General features: G+C 45.2%; 1 protein-coding gene across 1 annotated transcript in view; it reads left to right on the top strand.

The window, feature by feature from the left end:
- Positions 1-25,152, top strand: part of TRIO (trio Rho guanine nucleotide exchange factor) — a 245,526-nt gene that overhangs the window by 202,050 nt on the left and 18,324 nt on the right. Inside the window, exons 35-47 of the mRNA XM_007451615.1 lie at positions 3,695-3,987; positions 5,377-5,547; positions 8,099-8,194; positions 13,915-14,063; positions 15,179-15,245; positions 16,822-16,925; positions 18,442-18,511; positions 20,706-20,795; positions 21,379-21,471; positions 22,197-22,247; positions 22,488-22,565; positions 23,569-23,760; positions 24,953-25,130. Coding sequence (XP_007451677.1) covers positions 3,695-3,987; positions 5,377-5,547; positions 8,099-8,194; positions 13,915-14,063; positions 15,179-15,245; positions 16,822-16,925; positions 18,442-18,511; positions 20,706-20,795; positions 21,379-21,471; positions 22,197-22,247; positions 22,488-22,565; positions 23,569-23,760; positions 24,953-25,130 — 1,632 coding nt within the window. The remainder of the gene's footprint in view (positions 1-3,694; positions 3,988-5,376; positions 5,548-8,098; positions 8,195-13,914; positions 14,064-15,178; positions 15,246-16,821; positions 16,926-18,441; positions 18,512-20,705; positions 20,796-21,378; positions 21,472-22,196; positions 22,248-22,487; positions 22,566-23,568; positions 23,761-24,952; positions 25,131-25,152) is intronic.

Here is a 25,152-nt window from a genome sequence, read left to right as displayed (position 1 = left end):
TCCCGTGAAGCCTTGGTGATGGACTGCAGTTCATCGCCTCGTGCCTGCCCCGGGGGCGAGGTCTGCATGTCGGGGAGACGGCCCTCAGCTGCCCACCCGGCCCAGAGCTCTCACTTCTCCGTAACCCTGCACGTTTGGGGGACACAGAGACCGTGTCAGGTCTCCTGATGGGCGGCCTCTTCGCTGAAGGTTCGTATTATGGGCCACGTCGCTCCCATGCTGCGTCCCCCCATATGCTCGCTTTTAGGCACCCAGACACGTGGAAGGTTCGTTTGTTGGCTTAGACGGTGTCCCCGTCACTTGTGACGTGTGAGGGTTCTGCTGGTGACGTTAAGGCCTGCAGTTGATACGGTTTTATGAAAGCGAGTCTGCCTCTGTCGTTTTCTCACCACGGAGCTCCGTCACGGACGCTCGTCACCTGTCGAGGACGCCCCCCCCCGCTCCTCCACCCGGGCGCCACCTTCGTGGTTCTCTGTCTTGTGTGGTTGGTCGGCTGAGTGAATATTCCTCGAAGAAACGCCCGTCCCGAGAATAGGGCCGTGGATCAGCTTGCTCTGTTTCTCTGGGCTGGGCTTCCTGCTGTTTCCAGTCAATACTTCATAGGTGCCTGCTGTACGCCAGGCACCGCGCCAGGCCCTGGGCACACCTCTGGAGACACGTCAGACGAGGCCCCCACCCTCCTGGAGCTTATGTCCTTGTGAGCTCCTCCTAATGGGCTCTTCAGGCCCAGCTCCTTCAAAGGCCAGCTTCAGCATCACCTCCTTTAGGAAGGCCTCCGTGATCCCTCCACCTGATTCCCCTTCTTCTCAACCTCTACCAGGGTTTGTACTCGCTTACAGCATGAAGTGTCACAGTTCTGCCTGAATGATGGTTATGTGATCACTGAAAGCCCTGCAGGTGGGTCCCCTGGGTAAAGGAGGATGTAGGTTTTGCCATCTCTGTCCAGTGGCAAGTGCAGGGCTTGGCTCTGCATCCCAGCATAGTAAAGGCACAGTAAGCGACTATGAAATACGTCCCCTGCTGTGGCCAGCACAGTGCCTTGCTACTATTAGAAAAACTTTAGCTGAATAAAGTATCATCTACACGTGGATTGTCCAAACCCTCCTCTTCCTTCTGTCCTTCCTGCTGTCACCGCAGCAGGAGTGCCCAGGGTAGTGACCGTGCCTGCCTTGTTTGCCCTTTACCCTAAGTCAGCACCTGAGAAAGTCCCCAGGAAGCTCTTTACAGCAGGCGTGCTGTTAACTTCATGGCTTCGTTCTGCTGCCTCCTCCCGATGGTACCTGAGGAAAACGAGGCTGACGTGGGGACGTTTTAGTCACTCTTCTGTGAAAAGAAATAAAATAAAAATATATGCTCACACACACATATATACACGAGGAGGGGGGAGATGCTGTATTGAGCCTGAGTCTGCCTCTGAGAAAATCTAGACTTTTAAGAATGAGCGATCCAGCTTGAAACGCGTCATCTGTTTATGGAAGATTATACCCTCTCCCCTGCAAGGCTCGGCCGAGGAGGGAACGGGCAGCAGTCAGACGGCGCTCCGCTGTCTCGCCCGGGCATCTGAGCGTGAGTGGGAAACTGCTGTCAACTCTCTCGTACATGTAATCACAGGACTGGGAGGAATTAACTGCCTTGCTTTTTAACTGCAGCAGGTAATGGTCTCCAGTGCCGCAGAGGTAAATACAGCTAATACAGGTAGCTGTATAAAATCATCTCTTAAAAGATTAATTTTAATTTTCAAGACTTAACAAGATTTAAGAAAATAACAGGCGTAGTGAATGATCTCGCTCCTTCCATTTCCTAAAGTGAAGAGGTTTATTCCATTTTGCTGTGGGAGGAGTCCTCCAGAGGCCAGTGCTCAGGACGGGGCCAGGAAGTGTCCCAGGTCACTGGTCTTCTGTTTGTCAATAACGTCTCACGTAATTCCACAGATCTGTTGAGTGTCAGCTGTTACCTAAGTGTGTTTACATCTCCTTTTTTCTCCTGAAAAATTAACAACTCAGGGTCTACGATATTTAATTTTTCAAGTCCAGTGAGAAGATTCATTTGGATATATTTTCAAGTAACATTTTGCTTACTTGAGGAAGGTTTCTCCTACTCACATTTCTTTTTAAAATGTGTTGTTGCTTTGTTAAGTGTTACTGGTATTTTCTCCAGCACGTAAAGTAGCTTTGCTGAGGCTGAGAGCAGAGGCTGCAGATGCCTGTGTAGTTCCAGAGAACGGCTGGGGAACGAGGGGCCGAGAGCCGGATTTCCCAGTGAACCAGCCGGCTTTACCCTTCCACACTGAACTTTCTAGAAGGGTGCCGTTTGTCACAGCGCCTGACCAGCTCACGTCTATACCGATCTATACACCCACGCACGTATACGTACATACAGGTGTGCCTCGTTTTATTGCACTTTGTTTCTCTGTACTTCACAGATGCTGCATTTTTAACTGATCGAAGGTTTGTGGCAGCTCTGCATCGAGCAAGTCTGTTGGAGCCATTTTTCCAATGGCATTTGCTCGCTTCGTGTCTCTGTGTCACATTTTGTTGAGTCTTGCAATTTTTCAAACCCTCCACCAGCAAAAAGATTACAGCTCGCTGAAGGTTCGGATGATGGTTAGCATTTTTTAACAATAAAGTATTTTTTAATTAAAGTGTGTACATTTTTTTAGACAATGCTCTCGGGCACTGAATAGACTACAATAAGTGGAAACGTAACTTTTATATGCCCTGGGAAACCAAAAACTTTGTGACTCACTTTATTGCGATATTGGCTTTATGGCAGTGGTCTGGAACCGAACCCACAACGTCCCCAAGGTGTGCCTGTACTTGTGTTTGTTTATTTATTTTTTAAAACATTTTATTTTATTTTTTATTTATTTATTTTTGGCTGTATTAGGTCTTTGTTGCTGTGCGTGGGTTTTCTCTAGTTGTGGCGAGCAGGGGCTACTCTTCGTTGCAGTGCATGGGCTCTAGGCATGCGGGCTTCAGTAGCTGTGACTCATGGGCTCTAGAGTGCAGGCTCAGTAGTTGTGGCTCGTGGGCTCAGTAGTTGTGGCTCGTAGCCTCTAGAGCTCAGGCTCAGTAGTTGTGGCGCACGGGCTTAGCTGCTCTGCAGCATGTGGGATCTTCCCAGACCAGGGCTCGAACCCGTGTCCCCTGCGTTGGCAGGCGGATTCTTAACCACTGCGCCGCCAGGGAAGCCCATGTTTATTTATTGAGTAGTACTTCTGTTCATGGGAGTGAGTGAAACTGTACATTTCTCCACCAGGATTAGTTTTTAACTTCCTTTAAATTCTTCTTTAAGCCATTCTTTCTTGGTTCTTGTCTATCAAGAAGATGGGTGAAAATAATTCAAACAGTGTGTCCTCCAATGTCTGTGATATTTTAAGTGACAGTGACATTTTGAGCCTGTGCCATAATGATGCTGGTCTCCAGGATTGGTGACTTGGGGGTTTTTGGAGGGGGCAGTACACCTGGAGAAAAATCACCTCTAGCAAAGCTCAAGTTGGGGAGCCATTTGATGGGTGAGCATGTGGGTCGGATCTCCCTGGACATTCCCCCCAGGGCAGAGCCACCAGACACAGCTCCCGGCGGCCCCTGGACTTGGTGTTCACCTGGGTGGTGACGCTGTTCGTCAGCACAGTGGCACCAACCAGGCCTCTGGGGGCTGCCAGTCACACTTGTTTCTCTCTCTTGCCCTGCAGACTCACTGTCCGTCTCCAGCAACGATGCCAGCCCGCCTGCCTCCGTGGCCTCCCTCCAGCCCCACATGATGGGGGCGCAGAGCTCCCCGGGCCCCAAGCGCCCAGGCAACACGCTGCGCAAGTGGCTGACGAGCCCGGTGCGGCGGCTGAGCAGCGGCAAGGCTGACGGGCACGTGAAGAAGCTGGCCCACAAGCACAAGAAGAGCAGGGAGGTCCGCAAGAGCGCCGACGCCGGCTCGCAGAAGGACTCGGACGACAGTGCGGCCACCCCGCAGGACGAGACGGTGGAAGAGGTCAGGGCCTCTGGCATCTCCCTCCGGGTTGTGGGAACAGTGAATACACTCGCTTGGTGGTTTTCCCTAAGTTCTGGAAAGGACCAGGGTCAGAGCCCCGCTCAGTTCCTCTAGCAGCATCTAGGGTCAGGGACCCACGCGTGGCCTCGGATCAAGAAATCAGAGGACCGTGGGCAACCCTGCCTGCTTCAGGAGAACGTGGTGCCCGACCACCTTAGCCCCCTCTCACCTCCATCACAGGCAAAGCCAGGGGTGCCTCCCGGGAGGCAAAAGATTTAAGTGGCCCCTGAGGTTAGCACTCAACCACAGGGGCAGCATTTTGCAAGGAAAGCACCAGTTTTAGACTTGGAAGGACTAAGGGAATGTTTGCATCCTCCAGTTATCTCCACCACCACCCCTGCCCCCGTACTCATACATATTCATGCTTATGTCTTGTCCTGAGTAGAAAGCACACAGTTAATATACTTTGCTAACCCAGCAGTAAGCACTGGATTATTCCCATGTCATCGAAGATAAATGTATGTAGGTCAGCCAGGAATTATTTTTAATTTCCCCTTTTTTGGAGGAGGTGGGAGCTTAAATTATCCTGCAAGGAACCGAATTCCTTTATGGTTCCCAAGATGGACCTTCAGCAGTGTGGTGTCAGTGAGGGGCCCTCAGAGTTTTTAACTTGGACCCCTATCCTCTAGCTCCCTCACAGACTCAATAAAAGGCAGAGAGAGAGAGAGAGAGAGAGAAGACAGGATTTGTATCATTCAATTTATTTTGCAGATGTGGGATTTCTGCTGCTTTTTTCCTGGGCGTGTTTTTGCCGTGGGTTTTCACTGGAGCGTATGGTTCATTTATGTCCTCATCTCTCTGTTTTATATACTGTGTCCCCGTGATAGAAATGAAAAACTGAAATTTTTTTCTAAAAGTAAGAATAGGGGGAAATTAATGGGATACTTAATTCAGATTCTTAAAGTACACCTTGAATTGTATTTTTCCTTATGCCCTCCTGGCGTCAGTGAGTTTCATTTGAGCAAAGTAACAAAAAGTGAAGTATGAGACTAGGGAAACTAAGGGTTATGGTTCAGATTTTTGAACCTTCTTTTTAAATTGGCTTCTTGAAGATCAGATGTGTTCAGAGCCTAACGGTTAACGTTGGCAGTCCCTTCCAAAGACACCGTCAGTGGCCCTTCCCTCATCCAAGTTGGCAAGCGAGAGAGCTGGGTCGCTGGAGGGAGTGGAAGCTCCCGCCAGGGTTGGAAGGAGCTTGGCCTTGATTTCTGCTCTCAGTTTCGATCCCGGCTGTGCTTTTCCAGTTAACCCCTGAGGGCTCAGTTTCTGTGAACTGACGTTGGACAGTCAGGGCTGGGTTCCAATGGGCGAATGTCGGTCTGGTTTCAGAGAGGCCGGAACGAGGGCCTGAGCAGCGGCACACTCTCCAAATCCTCGTCGTCAGGCATGCAGAGCTGCGGAGAGGAAGAAGGGGAGGAGGGGGCCGATGCCGTGCCCCTGCCCCCGCCCATGGCCATCCAGCAGCACAGCCTGCTGCAGCCAGATTCACAGGACGACAAGGTAAGGGGGGCCCACGCCCACACCGAGCCTCACCAGGAGAGGGCCTGGCGGTTGCCTGCCTCTGTGCCTCAGCCTCCTTGCAGGACATAGAGAGCGACCCGGGCTGTGAAAAGGCACCTGGAAGATGCCTTTCACCCCAAAAGTCTAGATAGCAAAGGCCATTTAGACTAAGCTGTAGGAACCCGCGCAGTCTCTCGTACACGTGTGCTTGTATAAATACGTTCAGTGCATTTTTAATGGATGCTTTCGTAATTGCTACTTTTCAAGTCATTTTAATTTTTCTCACTGTACTAACCAGAGTCCCTGAGAGGGCAGGGAAGTCACACGCCACCTGCGTGATGGCGTCCTAAACGCACACGAGCCCATCTGGTTCTCTCTGTTAGGTGTCTGCACACAGGTGTGGTTTTCAGATGGGATGGTATTGCTGTCCAGTTCCTTTTTCCAACCTGGCAAACATCTGGGTCAAACTGGAGTTTGTCAAAGTGCAGGAATCAGTTCGAAGCCATGAATTTCCTCTTTGGATGTATGCAGAGGCTTCAAGCCAAGTAAATCTTATTTTTTGTTTTCTGGGTTTTTTTGAGTTCTTACATAATCTAAAATTACTCTGTGCAGCCCTAAACTATCAAGAAGGAAACCTGGTAACTGTGGCTTAGACATCCTCTCTCATTCTGGCCCATCCTGCTTCTCCTAATTGGCAGGTGTTGAAAACCATCCTGTGGAGTCATTACTGGTGATTTTTTTATTTCGTTTTTTGGCAGAAACTAAGGTTTCTGAATAAAACAGATGTTTTCGTCAGTTTTCCCCCTTCTTCCCCTATTTCCTTCCCTGACTTCCCTCAGTGCTAACACAGTCACTGGCTGGATGGGCCCGTGCGTGATGACCCGGGGTCGCCCTGGCTCAGTGATCGACGGCCGTGAGGCCAAGGCCGATCACGCGTTAGTCTTAAGCTAAGGCGCTTTCTCTGTAGAACTCCTCCTCTCCCTCCTGCTCCGGGGCCCTCAGTGCACAGCAGGGGCGCAGTGGGCCTGGCAGAAGGAGGGAGCTTGGGTTCGAGTCTGGGGTTTGGAGGGCATCTGAGGTACAGACCCCGTGCCATGGCCGGGGGGGGGCAGGGTGGCCTGAGTTGGGAGAGAAGCTCGCGCCCCACTGCCCAGAGCAGACCCGCCAGGAAGCCAGGCTCTGACAGCTCCTCGGTTATTTTGTAGTGTTCTAAGCCATAGCTTTTTAAAAGCAGAAAACTGGAATTGTGTAAATCTGGATGGTTAGCCGAAAGTGAGGTGCCAGGCCTGGTTGACTTATTCACCGAATAAGAGGGTATTTTTCTCCATTGAAAGAGTGGATTGCGCTATATTCTTCTGTTTGCCAAAATCATTTATTGGTTATTGTGTTACCTCATTGGGTATTACCCATAGAAATTCTTCTTTTACAAAAGTCTATAGTGATGTTCCCAGAGAGTATATTATCTTGTGACTAATGTTTTGTTTTGTTCTGTTTTCTCTTTTTGTAAACTTTCACTGCAGCATTATGTTGATTTGTGTTCTGTGTCTGTTTTGGCTCAGTTTCCTTACCTCTCCATTTGAATTTTTTCCTTGTTTTCTTCACCTCATCTTCCAGATTTCATTAGACCAAGCCAACATTTGTTTTGCCAAGTGCATATCTGGATCCGCATTGTAACAGCCTCGTTGTAAATGTATAAATCCGTATCTGTCTGCTGTGAGACATGCATCGTTAGGACAGCTAGCCGTGTGTCACATGCATCTCTGCTGTCCTTAATATGAAGCAAGGTTCATATTACACCCCTCTTCTAGTTTCCAGTAAATTAACGGTGCAAGTAATCCGCAAACACAGCGTGTTTGCTAATTACTGAAACTCGAACTCAGTAGCCCCTCCCCCAGATTCCTTACCTGTCCACCCCTGTACACCCCGACTCTAGCCGTAAACGGCATCTGATAGCTTGTGAGGCCACAGATCTCCTGTCCTCTGCACTAATCACTGGGGAAGTGGATGGCACAGAAAATGGTGAGCTTGTCCCCCTCTTCCCTGTCTGGCCAGTACTCCCGGTTCCTTTCCTTTTCTTGTTTCTTTCTTTTAACCCCATCCACACAGTAAAGCCATTTTTAGTATCCAGTTTTGTTTCCCGATGTTTTAAAGGGTTCACTCATTAGCCCTTAAGCCTTTCACTCTTCTGTTGATCAGATTCTCTGCCTTTTCCTCCTTAGCCAGTAGCCTAGCCAGCAGTTGCAAAAGTTAGAATTTTCCCGTGCCCAGTCACCTCTTTGAAAAACATTCTGATGGTACATGACTGCTGATTAGAAACAGACTTTGTCTGCTTTCCACATGTATCCCAGACAGGTCTTATTTAGTATTTCATGTCAGAATATTGTAAATTTTAAAAGATGGCTTTAAATAAATGCAAACAAAGACAAACTTGTGGTCTTTTTGTCTGGAATTACTTTTGAAAGGAGATTGAGCTTGCAGGAGAATTCTGCCTGCCCAGTGACTAACACGAGGCATTTCCCTCCCCCTCTCTTTTTCTCGACTTCCTCCATAGGCCTCTTCTCGGTTATTAGTCCGCCCCACCAGCTCCGAAACGCCGAGCGCAGCCGAGCTTGTCAGTGCGATCGAGGAACTCGTGAAAAGCAAGATGGTAAGGCTCCCCAGAGACTCAGGCTGAGGGCTGGAAGCTGCTCCAGGGTGCTACTTGTAGGTGGGCTCTGGTCTGCAGGACAGAGTTCGGGAAGCCCAGGCCCACCCGCAGGTTCAGTAATTGGCTTGAAGGACTTACAGAACTTAGAGAAGCCGCAGATGCGGTTCATTGCCGTGAAAAGACACAGGTGAAGATCAGCCAGGGAAGGGGTGCAGGAGCAGGTCCAGGAGGGTCAGGTTCAAGCTGCCATTGTCCTCTCCCAGTGGAGTCATGTGCACAACACTGACTCTCCCCGCCTCGCACAGTGCGGGATGATATGTGCAGGGTATCACCAGCCAGGACACCTCCCGCCCCGCCGAGCCTTGGTGTTCAGAGTTTTTATTTGGGCTCAGTCACATACACGAGGGTGAGCTCACATGGCTCACCCTTGTCCCCTGCCTCTGCAGGGATTAAGATAGGATGTGGACCAAAGCCCTCACCCAAAGTCACACTGTTAGCATAGACTGTCTGTCTTAGCCCAAAAACCCCAGGTAAACAGAGACTTCATCAGGCAGGACATTCCACAGGCTTAGAGGGACCTTCCAGGAGCCAAGGTCAGTCCTTTCCTGCACCCACATTGTCTGCGGTGCTGGCACCGTCATAGCCAATGTGGTCAACTCCAGTCTTGTCCGAAGGTGTGCACAGGGTCATTGGACTCACAGGTACCACTGGGAGTCTCTCTCTCTGTCTCTGAGATCTTTCACTTGGGTTTGCAGTGTATGAGAGAGAAGGGTTTGCATTGCTGTATGAGGGCTTTATTCTTTTTGTGACCTCTCTGTTGCCAGTTGGTCAACATGGATTCATTTAATAAAAGCCCCAAATCAAATGTTGATTTACTGAAGTTAGACAGGTTTGCATTGTTTCTAACTGATTCAAATCAATAAATGTCTGTGTTTCTTTAGTTTTCCTGTGAAATAGAAAAACCAGTAATGGTAACCACATTTTAGACTAGTATATCCTGCTACCCTACAACATCTTTTAAAAGTCACACCTCCTAAAGTAAAAGCCCTTGGCCTCTCCCACATTCCATAACTCCAGTTTCTTCTCCCACCCACCCCTAAGCAGCTTCTAATGAGGCTGGTTGACTAGGTCAAATGGGGAATTGTATCCAAAATTCAGACTGACAGGTATTGCCCTGCCGTAGCTGGAATTCTCCCTGCTTGGTGTTCTGTGCTGTGATCTGAGAAGGACGCAGTGGGCTTCGAGCTTAGACAAGACATTAGGCAGGAGGGCTGCTAGGACTTGGTAAATAAGTCAAGAACTTGACTCCACTGGTCAAAAATTCGGGATCATGTCAGTAGGAACTGAGCTAAACCACATCCTGGCTATCTTTTTGAGAGACAAGTTGATTAATGGTCTAAAAAGCTGCTTAAATTATATCTAATGAGTTTTCAAGCATTCTTAAACACCCTTAAACATTTTAAAAACAGCCGTTTATACACATCAGTTATATGATCATTAAAATGATTTTTGTCTAGTAATTTAAGTAGTTTTCCCAAGGAATGTTGTGAGACAACACTTTGTCAACCTGCTCGTCATTATTCTGCAAGTATCCGAATGGATTACATTGTAAGTGGGCTGAGATTCATGTGTAATTAATTCAGGTGGACTCCAGATGGAGAGGAGATCTATGGCTGGTCTCTCAGTGCTTTACTTAGTGCTTTACTCCCCCTTTTAAGTTCTGAATAATTAAACTTTATCCATTGAAACTGACTTATTTCTGCTCACTTATGTCTCTTCTGAAGTTAACGGGCATAAAGCTGTTGGCAGAGTGGAAAGGGCGTAGGTTTTGGAATCAGATAGATGTGGGTTCAGGCTCTCCTACTGACTGCTTCCGCCTCTCTGAGCCCACCTCTCAGCTGGAAACGGGGGATGGTAAACCGACTGCTGTTTGTTAAGCTCCCAGCCGGGTTCCCTCCACCTGGGCGCTCACTCGTGCCTCCCCTCCCCGTTGCAGAACCATATTTAGGCTTTTTATGGTGAGCGCATCTCTTCTTCATTCTACGTGGAATGTAATCTAAATTCTGCCCTCTTTTTCTGGTTCAGGGGAAACATAACTCTCCCTTGGTTTCTGGTCACTAATCCTCAAACAGGAAGCACTTTTTGTCACTAAAACCTCTAGTGAACCATTTTAATATCCTTCACCCTGTCATGCTCCCCAGGACTCTGAGTTACTCCTGCATATTTCACCGTGTGCTGTGGCTCCTTGGTCTTCCTGTTCGTTTTCCTGAGGGCCATCTCTTAGGCTTTCATGACTTCGTGATCGGATTTGAACGCTGAACCGTTATCCCTCCAAAGCTGTGTGTGCAGTGGACTGGGAAGGCGAGGGGAGAAGGTGTCCTGCTGTCGTGCGGTGTGTGTTCAGGGAACTGACTCTCCTCGCCCTGAACCTGAGGATTCCGTCTGAAAAGGAAAAACCGCCCGGCACACCTTTCCTTGGAATTCGCCTCTCTCTCCACCTCCATGTTCCTGATCAGTATTGGAAGGTGTGGGCAATGGCAGCTGACAGCTGCAGGGACTGAATTTGACTTTAGAGTTTTCTTCTCTTTGTTGATCTGAATATAAATGGAGATACAAGAAAGAATGAAAATCAATGAAATAAACATGTGGGTCAAGACATTAGAAGAACAACAAAATTTTCTTTAAAAAAGCAGAAGGAATGAATTCACAGAGATAAAAGCAGAAATGAATGAGTTGGAAAACAGAAAAATAGAATAAGAAATAAAACCCAAAATTTGTTCTTTCAAAACATATGGACTTCAGGTAACCTTCCGAAGAAAATAGCCCAGATTCACAAAAGAAGAAATTACAAAGGAAAGGTAAACTGAGGGAATTGAAACAATCATGACACGTTACTTTGTTCAACTCTTTGAAAGCAACTTTGAAAACCTGGATGAAATGGGCAGTTTCTTAAGAAAATACAATTTACCAAAACTAACCTCAGAAGAGCTAGGTCGGCACAGATAGTCTCTCTTCATTTAAGAAACAGGGAAAGTTGACAAGAACCTACCCACAAAAACCCACCCAACCCAGAAGGTTTCACAGATAATTCATCCGAACCTGTGAAGTCCCAGTGATTCCAGCTCTGGGGCAGCTTTGAGCCTTTTCACTTGCACACAGTTGGTGGGAGAGCCGGTGGGTGGCCAGGAGTGGATGGCACAAGCGTGACTGCAGCCTGGGGGCGCGCCTGCACCCTCCCTGGCCACCCACTGGGGTCCACACCAGCACGTCCAGGAGAGGCAGCGGAAGGAGCCTGGATGCCACTGGGGCAGGTCCAGACGGGGCCTCTCCGCCCGCTCCTCTGCGTGAGCGGCCATCTGGAACCTTTCTTGCCTCTCTCTTTGCTCACCGTTCAAGTGACCGTAATTAAAGCTAATGAGCTTCAGCTGTTTCCTTGCACATCTGGGCAGGAGACAGCGCCGCTGCTCCCTCCCTCGTCCTCCAGCCTCCAGTCTCCTGAGTCTCCTGTCCAAGGCCTCCAGGACCCACGCACATGGACCAGGCCCTGCTGCTACCACGGAACGTGTGCTTCCACTAGAGGTCAAGAGCTATTTATTTAAAAATAAGAATGCTACTTTCCCATCAAGCCCCGTTCCTTAACCGTTTTTCATAACTAAGAGCAGGAGTTGGTGTGTTTGTACAGCTCCATGGGTTTGAACAAGATTGCAGGAACAGACTTGGTGTTCTCAAAGCTGTGCTCAGTGATGGCGTCAGCTTCAGCCTGTTACTCTTAGGGGGGAAATAGGACAAGGATTAGAGGTTTTAATATGATAGGAAATTAAGTGTTCTTGTAGTTTGTATTGGGCTTTTGTTTGAAGAGAAGTAAATCACATTTTCCGCGTTAAGTTGCTGAAATACCTTTTGGTCATCTCTGCCCAGCCAGGGTGCTTTGAAAAATTTAAAAGAACTATCACCTATTTGCCAATGACATGACTGAGAAGGGGTTAATCTCCAAAATACACAAACAGCTCATGCAGCTCAATATCAAAAAAAAAAAAAAAAAAAAAAAAAAAATCAAAAAATGAGCAGAAGACCTAAATAAACATTTCTCCAAAGAAAACATACAGATGGCCAACAGGCACGTGAAAAGATGCTCAACATCGCTTATTATCAGAGAATGCAAATCAAAACTACAATGAGGTGTCACCTCACACTGGTCAGAATAGCCATCATCAAAGGGTGTGGAGAAAAGGGAATCCTCCTACACTGTTGGTGGGAATGTAAATTGGTACAGCCAGTATGGAGAACAGTATGGAGGTTCCTTCAAAAACTAAAAGTAGAGTTACCATACGATCCAGCAATCCCACTCCTGGGCATATACCCAGAAAAGATGAAAACTCTAATTCGAAAAGATACACGCACCACAACATTCACTGCAGCTCTATTTACAATAGCCAAGACATGGAAGCAACCTAAATATCCATCGGCAGATGAATGGATAAAGAAGATGTGGTATTTATACACAATGGAGTATTACTCAGACATTAAAAAAAAAAGAATGAAATAATGCCATTTGCAGCAACATGGACACAACTAGAGATTATCATACTAAGTGAAGTAAGTCAGAGAGAGAAAGACAAATATCATATGATATCACTTATATATAGAATCTTAAAAAATTATACAAATGAACTTATTTACAAAACAAATAGACTCAGAGACATAGAAAACAAACTTAACTGTTACCAAAGGGGAAAGGTAGGGGGGAGGGACAAATTAGGAGTTTGGGATTAACAGGAACATACTTCTGTATCTAAAATAGATAAACAGCAAAGACCTACTGTATAGCACAGGAAACTATTCAATATCTTGTAATAACCTATAATGGAAAAGAATCTGAAAAAAAAAACATATAGCTGAATCACTTTGCTGGATACCTGAAACTAACACGACATTGTAAATCAACTATATTTCATTTTTTTTTAAAAGGCACTATCACCTATACCCCTGGTAGTTTTGTGAAGTCAGGTTAAGAGAGAAAATTAATAGGTACCAATTAGAAAGTAACCAGTTGCTGATCATTATCACACTAACCCAGGGAGAAAAGTCACCAGTATTCAACTCACAGATTTATTGATCACCGAAAAAGTTGTGTTCAAGATTGGCATGGCAACCACTTACTAAGTTGGAAGAAGAAAGTTGCGAGCGTCACAGAGATAGAGATTAGTTTTAGCTGCATGATCTCTGTGCATTGAAGTTCGAGTCTGTTTAATTAAAACAGAGGTTTGCTAACGTTGCTGTATGGTCCACCGGCCAGGAATGTGGGCAGTGTGTCTGGGTACACCGGCCTGAACGAGGCAACTGCACACACTTCCGAAATGGTCATGCTTTCATGTGACAGGAATGTAACTGGAAAGAAAATGGCTAGATTTGAAATGGGTACAGTCTGTGGTATTGTTTCTAATTATTTGGTAACCAGGAGCAGAATATATGAACGGATATAAATTCACCGTTCTTTTCATTCTAACTCGCCTCTTTTGTGCAGCCCCTCTTACTCAGTTTCAGAATTAATGCTGGGGGCTTTGTTGCTAAATACGCTGTGATTTCACACACATATATGGACTCTATAGTGTTGTAATCAGGCCTTCTGTATTTTCTGACGTATGAGATTTTCTGGTCCTAATTTCAGCCTCGCGCGCTGTGTAGGCAGGAGGCCTGACGGGCGATCTGGTTTCTTCTAGGCATTGGAGGATCGTCCCAGCTCACTCCTCGTGGACCAGGGAGACAGTAGCAGCCCCTCCTTCAACCCTTCAGACAACTCCCTTCTGTCCTCCTCCTCGCCCATTGATGAGATGGAAGAGAGGAAATCCAGCTCTTTAAAGAGACGGCAGTAAGAAATGTTCTCATTGTCATTGTTTGGTTGCTTCCCTCCTGGCTTTGTCACCTACAAAGCTGTGGCTGGGATTCATCTCTGAGTCACACGAGGAGGAGACCCAGGGTCTCTCGCCGAGCGATTGCAAAGTACTCAGAACCTCAAGACGATGCAGTAAGCCATAGATGCAGCTTTTATTGTTTTATTTGTATATTATACTTTATTTATAAATAAGAATGATACAAGAACATTTTTTTGTCACTTCTGGTGAGAAACTGCCGTACTTTCTATTATATACATAGTTGTGAAGAAAAAGAAGATAACATAAAATTAAATGCAGTCCCCAAAACTTGAAACATACCTTAGTGGTAGAGCTTTTCAGTTTCAGTTTAAAAGTCTTGAAGAATATTACAGAAGGTTTAAAATTGCATTTGGAGAACAGGAAGAAACGTAACCAGCTGCATGAGTACAGAGACTTGGTTTTATTGAGTGCTGTATCCCAGCACCTAGAGTGGCATCAGGTGCATAGGAGGTGCCTGGCCAGTGTTGGCTGAATGAATGAATGAACAAACCAACCAACCAACCAATGAACCTTTTTACGTCAACTGAGGTTGTTTGCTGTAACCGATCAAGGAATTGTCTTCTATTGTCTGAGTGGCCTTAAACGGTTACTGAACCTTACAAAAAGAAATACTTCTGAATGATGTGATCAGACCCAAGGCTTTAAACATCTGAGTTAAATTTCTTTTGTATGTCCAGCGAAGCTTAAAATGACTTTATCATGAAAACACAAACAAGCAAAAGCCCTACTTCCTTTAACATCTTTGCCTTTATAACAAAGTTATGTCTGTGCTGCTTTCGGTCCTCGTACATGTGATCAGAGTCCGGTGGTGTGAATTCACCCGGACTGCGAGGTGTCTTGTGACCTCTGCAGCACCCGTGGGTCACCCACATGAACCTGTAAGTGACTGGGGACACACAAGAGTTGGAGATCCAGTTGTGCAAGTTTGAGAGGTCACTTCATAGCCTCCCCTGCAGAATCTGACCTGACAAAAGCAAAAGGGTAGATGAATTCATTCAGAAAATTCCTTGGATTGTGGGTGGTAAACACTGTTTTTTCTCTCTTTTTTCAGCTACGTTTTGCAAGAATTAGTGGAGACAGAACGTGACTATGTGCGGGACCTCGGCTGTGTGGTGGAGGTGTGTGTTTCAGAGATGTAATAACCTGTATCCATCCGCCCTGAGGGTTGCCACAGGGGGTGTTGTACTGGACAATTGAAAGCTGCTACCTTCTCAGAAGCTTTAGAAATATTTTTGACTAAAACAAAACACAATAACAACAACCAACAAAATACTTCTGAAAAATAAAATTTAGCCAATTATCTCAACAATCGGTATTCACTTTTTAAAGGCTTCTTTTTTGCATGGTGCATCTTGACATAGTCTCTTCTTTTTATAATTAAGTTTGTAAATATTATCTCCAACCATTGAATTTCTTATATGGAAATCTGGCCTTTAATTATTTTACAAGAGTGGGTATCACCACAGAAATGAGGACATCATTGGTTGAAAAGTCAGTGTGACCAGCTATGGATTCAGTTACATCCTGAATCCACCTGGGTTCAGAGCTTGGTCTGTGGCTACCACCCTAGGCCATTTGCTTGTAGTTTTCACAGAACAAATATGTCACCACTTTCACTGACCAGGAGATGATACGCACTTTGTACCCCTAGCAAAACCACTGCCTTTCCTACTAAATCAAGGGCTCTCTCTAGGCTTGTCCCTGCCATTAACTTTAGGGCATAATCATATTAATAAACTCAACTTATCAAAAAGCTATTTTTATCATATAAAACTTTATCACTTATTCTTTCAACTTTGCAAATATGTACAGGGCAATACTTTTTGGATGTACATTCCATTAAAAGTAATGGCTATTACAGTTAATCGCGTAACATAAAGGATTAAACATGCTTGACATGTCTGTAATCATCACTAACAATAACTTGAAAACTTCAGAGCTTCTTGTACAGGCTAAATCACATTCAAGTTATATAGAAGTTTTAAACCATATTTTAGCAACATAGTTAATCAACTGTTGTTAAAAATCAATTTGTGAAAAGTATGTTGTTAAATCCTTATTTAACAAATTATGTAAATAATCCAAAAAGAAAAGAAAATCTGTTTATATCAGATCAGTACCGAGAACAGAGGAAATATGCTTCTGGCCAAGTATTTAATCTTTACAAGCTGACAAGATGATTTGTTCTATGAAACCATTTACATTTATTTAAACTTTCCAGTTCCTCAGAAGAGTTTTGATCTTTGAATGCTAAATAGTTCAGGGAGAGAAAATCATGTCAATGAATGTAACTGTATTTCAAGGGCCAGTTAAGGACACATTTCACAAAGGGTTGTTTTGGGGAGTTTTTTTTGCGGTACGCGGGCCTCTCACTGTTGTGGCCTCTCCCGTTGCGGAGCACAGGCTCCGGACACGCAGGCTCAGCGGCCATGGCTCCCGGGCCCAGCCGCTCCGCGGCATGTGGGATCTTCCCGGACCGGGGCACGAACCCGTGTCCCCTGCATCAGCAGGCGGACTCTCAACCACTGCGCCACCAGGGAAGCCCCACAAAGGGTTTTTGTTCTTACATAAAGAATTAGTTTACAAGACAGTGCGTATGTCTCTTTTATCCTTTGTGGCTCTCAAATCAGTAAACCATTACTTGATTCAAACATGTTCAATGAAATAATCTTATCTTTAAATATTTAATTTTAGGGCTACATGGCACTTATGAAAGAAGATGGCGTTCCCGATGACATGAAAGGCAAAGACAAAATTGTGTTTGGTAACATCCATCAGATTTACGACTGGCACAGAGAGTACGTAAAATACACACCATGCTTGTTGGTGGACAGTCTGTCATCACCCGCTAAACTGCATCACGTCAAGCGAACGAGAAAGGATATTTGTTGATTCATTTCATTTCCTTACCTGTGTGGCCCCCATGGAGGTAGCTGGTGTAAAGGAAACACTGGTGTTCCGAGGCCTTTTCTGGTTGCATTTCACAGCATGAGGCAGTCTCTTACCTTCTTTGTGCTGACCCATCCAGGTTGCCCGTGTTGGGAAGGCTAGAAGCCCGGGCACCGAGCCTGACCTCCTGGGTTCACAGCATGGTCCTGACCCCGAGCCCTTTGCTTCCCCTCTCTTTGCCTCCATCCTTTCCTCTACACAACGTGGGTCACGGTGTTCCCCTCCTCATGGGACTTTTGTGAAGAGTGACTGAGTTAATACATGTAAAGCACTTAGAGTAACATCTGCATAGAGTGAGACTCGATGAGTGTTTCTAGTTAGAATTGCAGCCACCTCTTTAATAAATACAAATTACTGTTAGAGAGTTTTTTCAAGTCAGCTTTAATGGGGAAAGTAGACATGATTGCCCATGAAAATCAAATTTGATCCCAGTACCTTGCCACACCTGTCCTAATCTACAGTGAAACCTATTTTCAAAAAGGATATTTGGTGCTGTTATCTAGTCATCTGCTCCCAAGGCTGGTTTTAAGCTGTGACAGGGAAGGGGAAACAGCACAAAGCTCCTGGGACGACCAGACCAGAGAAATTGCTCCCGGCAATGTGGCGTCTGCAGTGGTGTGTGCAGAACTAGGGGATATTGAATCCTCAAGTGCAACACAGTTCAGTGTAGCATTTATTGGTGTACTGGTTTGCAGGTTAGTAAAATACCAGATACAGATATCAGCATATGTAAGTGATAATTAAGGTGGGCATACATCTTACCAACTACTGTGGCCCAGAAGAAGTGAAGGGTAGTTGTCCCCAGCTGCTTTGTTTCTGTGGATACCTCATTCTGATCTTAAGGGAAGCTAATATTTGCAACCTAGAAGTTGATTTTGATAATATTTGAGAAAACTTTATAAAGCTGGCCCAGGTAACATTCAGTATTTTGTATCTGTTATTATCCAATTTGAGCCTCCTAAAAATTACCATGGAAAGAATATGAAACTCACAGGTACGAGGACCAAGTTTTTAGAGAGAGAAATGACCAGTTGCTTTGAAACATTTATTTTATTACCCCATATTCAGATGGGATATTATTGTTTGTGTCATTTAAAAACAAAATGAGACAAAAAGGTTGACTATCCAGGGGAAGGGAAGTTTGCCAGTCAAGGGATGTCTCACTCTGCCTTGCCTTGTAAAACTGTGTCTCTTTTTGCTTTCTGTCCTAAGAGAATGTTTTCAGTGTGCATTGTATTTGTTAAGCATATACTTTACACTTCCCAATTGTTTTTGTCAAAACAGAATATTTTGAAAATATAAATCTTGATCTAAAATTAGAAGGCCAAATTGGAGATGGTTCTAATATTTCTCCTTTCATTTCAGCTTTTTTTTAGGAGAGTTGGAGAAGTGCCTTGAAGATCCAGAAAAACTAGGATCCCTTTTTGTTAAACACGTAAGTACAATAGCATTATTTACATTCCGTTCTGTATTGTCATATTTAGTAGTTGGCTTTTTGCCAGATTAAAGGCGAACTCATTTGTAGGTTACAAAAGTACTTACATTAAGAATAAAATCAAACTGTACAATGCCAGCGAGTTGGACTCAAAATCCCCCGTTGCTTTTCTACACGTGAATGATCAGCTTTCCCAGTCACCTGGCCCCAGTTGGCTGTTCAGTTCACAAACAGTACAGGATGGTCAGAAGGGGACCAGAGCCAGACCAGAAGGAGGAACATTTGGGGATGTCTGTAGGCAAACAAGTGTCTGGTGCAGGTGGTGATATATCGAGACGTGCCGTGGGTTTAATATAATAACCAAATTCTTGTGTGTATCTAAAAGAAGCATGTTAACAATAAAAGTTTGGGGGGTTTTCTAGGAAAAAAATACTATATTTTCAAAAAAATTAGTGACCAGGATTTTTATATTTTTGCAAATCTCCTTAATGTCTGGCTTAATAGAAGACAGATGCATTTTTATATCAGTTTCTGTATTGAACCTATTGTGGTACGTTTTTTAGTTAAAATTTATGAAGAAAATCCATCCTCACAGATGTTTGGATGGAAAGGGATGAGTGTTTTAATAGCCTTTTCTGATAATTATAGATAATTTTCTTAGATACTACATCAAAACTCAACAAGTGAGAATTTCTTAAAGGTTAGTCGCAACATGGAATCTGAAAACCCATTGGTGAACTTCTCTCTTGCTGTTGCACTGGAAGCCATTGAACTGTCTCACACTTAAAGGCTCTTTTACCCCTGCACCAGCTTGTGACATCCTGCATTGTAAATGCTGATTCACTGATTCAGACAGAGCTTACAGATGTTGAAACATTTCAATAAACAGTATCAAAAAATCAGATTTGTTCATATCACCACCCACCTCTTCAGAAAAGTCTTTAAGTATTGTCAAGTTCCAGGTCGCAGATCCACGTTTTCCAAAAGTATAATTTTTTGCTTGAAAGTTCAAGTTTTCATTATTAATAGACATTGCAGGTTGTTTGCCTTGAAATGACAGGCTTATTTTATTCATATTCAGGAAACTGTCTACCAGATACCACGTGTAAATAACTATAGTTTGTGTCCATCATTCTTTCAAGTAAAAATGGTCCAAGAAAACAAGCAGTCGGTTCAGCTCATGGCTCAGCCACACGAGGGCTTTGCCTTGACTACTGTAGCACATGGCACCAGTGTCACAGGGATCTCCATTTTGTCACAGGAACGTTAAAAAGATGTATAGTCCATGGTTGAGGGGTTGTGGGTTTTTTTGGTATTTATTTATGTATGTGTGTATGTATGTATGGCTGCGTTGGGTCATTGTTGCTGCGTACGGGCTTCCTGTAGTTGTGGTGAGCCGGGCTATTCTTCGTTGCAGTGCGTGGGCTTCTCATTGCGGTGGCTTCTCTTGTTGCGGAGCACAGGCTGTAGGCGCTCAGCCTTCAGTAGTTGTGGCATGTGGGCTTAGTAGCTGTGGCTCGTGGGCTCTAGAGCACAGGCTCAGTAGTTGTGGCACACGGGCTTAGGTGCTCCGCAGCATGTGGGATCTTCCCGGACCAGGGCTCGAACCCGTGTCCTCTGCATTGGCAGGTGAATTCTTAACCACTGCGCCACCAGAGAAGTCCCCATGGCTGAGTTTTAATACAACGAATTTTTATCGCTTCATCAAGGACATCCTTAGGTGAAACTGGCATGTGTAGCAGTGAAAGATATTTGCTAAGATGCCAGCAGTTTCTCCCACCACTGGTTTTGCACATCACTACAAATAGTAGCACAACAGAAAGGGTAGATGACAGCTTAGTATTGTCTGGAAAATAGTTTTGATCTGATGGGTCCCCGAAAGGCCTCAGGGACCCCAGGGGTGTGCACACCACACTTTGAGGATCAGGGCATTAAGGGATGGCTCGCTGCCTTCAGTAGTTGCGACTAAAGAGGTTTTTCTAACCTCCTGAAAAGAGCCAGGCTTCCTGGGACCACTGGTAAGGTTTGAAGGGGGGAGAATGATTCTTCGTTTAATATTAAGAACTGTGTCCTTTCACTGCCTCTCGTATTTGCCGGGTAAAGTATGGGGTTTTAAGAAACGTTCCTTTATGAATGAGCTGACACTTGCGTGTGCACCTGTGTTCTAACCCATCTGCTTGCGTTTCATTCCTAGGAGAGAAGGTTGCACATGTACATAGTTTATTGTCAAAATAAACCAAAGTCTGAGCACATTGTCTCAGAATACATCGATACCTTTTTTGAGGTAAGACCTAAGTTACAAACAAAGTATTTCTGAATCCTTTGTTACAGTTGATTTCAAAAAATTGAAATATCATTTGTTTCCCAGGACATTAAGCAATCTCAGGAAATCTAGCCTCAGTTATATGAGTTCTGAACCTGTATTTCTTTCATAAGTCAGAGAAATGAGTGTAAATTCAAGCTGTGATCGTATCCCTTAGTACTCAGAGGACTGGGGTCATGGTTAAAATAAGGGGTTTTAAAAATCAATTTCAAACTTAAGGCTCATTTCAAATTCAGAATAATTCATGATCTAGACTTTTAGCCTAGAAATAAAATATTTGTTTGTATGAATAAAAGAAAGCAACTGAGAGAAGTCCATTTTAGGCAAGCATCAAAGACTCTTTTGAAAAACAGCTCAGAAGTCTTTCAGTGTCAAACTTGGACATTCTGAGCAAAGGCACAGCACTTGTTGGTTGTGTGCAGCGTGGCGTCTTTTCTCTTTTTTACTCTTTTGTAGAATAGTTACTTCTACTGCACTTCTGACAGTTGTACAGGGACTTTAAAAGACAAAACTTAAGATCCCTCTTTCTACTTTGAAACCACAGGACTTAAAGCAGCGCCTCGGCCACAGGCTGCAGCTCACAGATTTGCTGATCAAACCAGTGCAGAGAATCATGAAGTACCAGCTGCTGCTGAAGGTGAGGCTTTGCCGGTGCCCGTGCTGGGGGCAGGAGCCCATTTGGCGGGAGGACAAGACCCGTGAGGGGATGGAAGTGTTTGGCAGGTGACGGGAATCTTTTCTATAAAAAATATGAAGCAGTCTTGTCATTTTTGATTTGAAATATTTGAGTAAATTTTTTAAAATTTAATAAGACACCTTACACTATCATTTACATCAGGTTCTGAGCCAAAAGGTCCGTGAAAGTGAGCTTTTTCCCCACCACAGAGCTTGAATACTAATGAGCTTTCTTGGGCTCTATCCACCTTACATATTTTCTAATCTTCTTGGGGCTGCAGATGAAATCAAATATTTAATCCCTGCCTCTTCCTCTCTATGGGCTCAGCAGTAGCCCTTGATTGATTCGAACTCCTAAGCACCACTGAAGGCAAAGTCACACCATTTTCCACCATAAAAGTGACTGTTAGAGGTGTTGAGATTCCTTCATGTATAAAACTTAGAACCTGGATGTAAAGAGAGATGAGCACTTGTCTTGGAGTGAAACAGGAACCATGACCTGCTTAGATAGATCTGGTCTGACTTTGCTCTACTGTGCCTTGAAATACACAAAAGGATACCTTTTCTTTGTGTTACTGGGAGGAAAAAATGAGGATCAGCCCAGCGCCTGGTGTCTCACGTGATCAAAAAGGTTACTGCTGTGCGACCATCACCCTTGGCATGCCCTTCTCTCCATTTCCCTTGCAGGACTTCCTCAAGTATTCCAAAAAAGCCAGCCTGGATACGTCGGAACTAGAGGTACTTACACCCCCAGGCCCTGGGCTCCCCTCTCAATCCCCGCGCATCCCCAGCCTGTCCCTGGGAGGGGTGGGGGCGGTGGGTGACAGCGGGTCTACCCAGCCCCGGATGTGCCCTCTGCACACCAGCAGGTGGGAACGGGGAGGAACTGATCGAGGAGAGGCATCTGAGGGTTAGCGCTCCAGCCTTGCCCTCTGGAACTGAACGCTCACTCTGCTTTCCCCCCACCCCACCCCGCAGAGAGCCGTGGAGGTCATGTGCATCGTCCCCAAGCGCTGCAACGACATGATGAACGTCGGGCGGCTGCAAGGATTTGACGTAATGCGGCTGTTCTTCTTTAAACTCGGCCTCTGGCTGCCATCACTTTCTTTGGTCTCGGATTCTTTGTCTCCACCTGGAGAAAGCTGATCCTTTTTGCTTGGTTTTCTGGCGTCTCTCACTGTTCTTCAACCTGATTGATATTTTCTTTCAACTTCTTTTGGTGCATTTGATTTGCTTTGGGGGGGTACCTTCCTCTGCTCAAAGCCCAGCACCTTGTGGCGGGAACAGGCAGGACTCTGCTTTGTCTCTTGGGCCCTCTGCTGCTGCAGGAGCGGAGTTCCCTTCCCTGGCATGAGGCGTAGTGGAAAGCAGGGGGCCCGTCCTTCTGTCATCTGTCAGCCCTGGGAGCTTGACCACAGGGTCACTGTGCTCATCGTTAGTCTACAGACTTTTCTATGAGTTGACAGTCTACTCAGATTACATATTACCTATTAGTATCCTAAAGATATTCAGAACTAGAAGCCTTTCTTTCCTTTTTTTTTTTTCAATTTGACTGTTGAGTAAGAAGATGGGAAGGTTTTACTTTTCTTGCCTACTGTTTTGCTAAAGACTTGGGTTTAACGTGCTGGTGCTGTGGTTCTCCAAAAAGCACACACAGGCTCTTCTGGAGAGCTTCTGAAAACTCAGGCTCCTGTGCTTTTGTGAGCGGGTCCCGCCAGGGCTGCTGGTGCCACCGGGCCGCGGACCGCACCTTGAGAAGCATTCTTCCACTGTGAACTAGATCCTTAGATCCACTTTCAGTCTTTGACTGTAACTGAGGCCAGCGATTTACACAGAGGTTGGCAAGAATTTTATTTAGATGATTTTTCTGTTTGGAGCTAAGACCTCATTTTAGTGAAAGAAATGTTTATGCTGTATAAATTAAGACAAGAAAAATATGTTTAAAATGTAGCATTCTGTGGGAGGAAAGCTAAAAAACAAAAAGCAGAACTTCCTATGTCTTAACTTCGAATGCAATGTTTTCTTCTCCTATTTCTTTGCCCCCTTCTCCGTGTTCTAGGGTAAAATCGTTGCCCAGGGCAAGCTGCTCTTGCAGGACACATTCTTGGTCACGGACCAAGACACGGGGCTTCTGCCTCGATGCAGAGAGAGGCGGGTGTTCCTCTTTGAGCAGATCGTCATTTTCAGCGAGCCGCTCGATAAAAAAAAGGGCTTCTCCGTGCCAGGATTCCTGTTTAAGAACAGTATCAAGGTAACTTGTGTTTGCCTGTTTTCTCATGTGTTAACGCACGTACCCGTCATGCTGATAAACTGTCTCCTTCTTAATTATGACATGTCCTGATCTTCAGTTTATTAAATATTTAGAGAATTTTCTAATACGTTTCAGAACCTTTAAATTCACTCCATCTGTCTAGGGTCTGTATTCCGCAGTGGCTGATGTCTTACACATGTGGCTGCAGCATTCATTTTTACCATAATGAGAAGACCTCAGCTTGGTTAGTTTCTGTGCTCCGTCTTCTCTAGGACCGTGTAAAATTATTTAAGTTCAGAGGATAGCTTACTCAGGGTCGTCTTCTCTTCTCCCTTCAACAAGGACCTCCTCTGCCCTCAGAGCTGGGCAGGGGCTGTAGGGATGGACAAGGTAGGTTGGCTTGCTCTCTGATAGAAGAAAAAGACAGATAAAATGACTGCAAACGGCCCTGAGTCTTGTAAAGGGGACAAAGCAAGGGTGAGACAGAGGAGGCCTGAGGTCCCAGCAGGTTAACCTTTCTAGTTAACTGTTTAAGCTACTAGTTAAAGCCCCGGTCATCCCCATGTACCTGAGTTAAAGGAGTCATAAAAAAAGCAAGACAACGGTTTCTGAGGCAGTAAAAATGGCAGCTCAACCAAAAAGTGGTGGTTTCAGTTCTGACCTTCACTGACCTTCACTTTGCACTTGACCAGCGGAAATAAATGTGCTTTAGTTTTTTTATTGTGGTACCTCGTAACGTAAAATTTACCATCTTAACCGTGTTTCAGTGCACAGCCCACTGGCATTAAGTATGTTCACACTGTCGTGCAGCCACCACCACCATCCATCTCCAGGACCCTTTTTTCATCTTGTAAAAGTAAAACTCATCCTCATTAAACACTAGCTCCCCATTCCATCCCCCCAGCCCTGCAGCCACCCTTCTACTTACTGTCTCGAGGAATCTGAGTACCCTAGGTGCCTCATCTAAGTGGAATCATAACAGTGTTGTCTATGGCTGGCCCACTTCACGTAGCATAATGTCCTCCAGGCCCACCCGTATTGTAGCCTGTGACAGAGCGTCTTTCCTTTTTAAGGCTGAATAATAGTCCTTTGTATATACAGACTGCAATTTGATTATCCATCACCTGTTGATGGACACTCCGGTTGCTTCTACCTTTTGGCCATTGTGACTAATGCTTTAATTTTTTTTAAGGTGAGTTGCCTTTGCCTGGAGGAAAACGTGGAGAATGATCCCTGTAAATTTGCTCTGACATCAAGGACGGGTGACGTGGTGGAGACCTTCATCTTGCATTCATCCAGTCCAAGTGTTCGGCAAGCATGGATCCATGAAATCAACCAAATTTTAGAAAACCAGCGCAATTTTTTAAATGGTAATGTGTGTTGTTACTGGGC

This window comes from Lipotes vexillifer, unplaced genomic scaffold, assembly GCF_000442215.2.
Source record: "Lipotes vexillifer unplaced genomic scaffold, Lipotes_vexillifer_v1.1 scaffold590, whole genome shotgun sequence".
NCBI lineage: Eukaryota > Metazoa > Chordata > Mammalia > Artiodactyla > Lipotidae > Lipotes > Lipotes vexillifer.
This window is presented reverse-complemented; position numbering and strand designations above follow the sequence as displayed.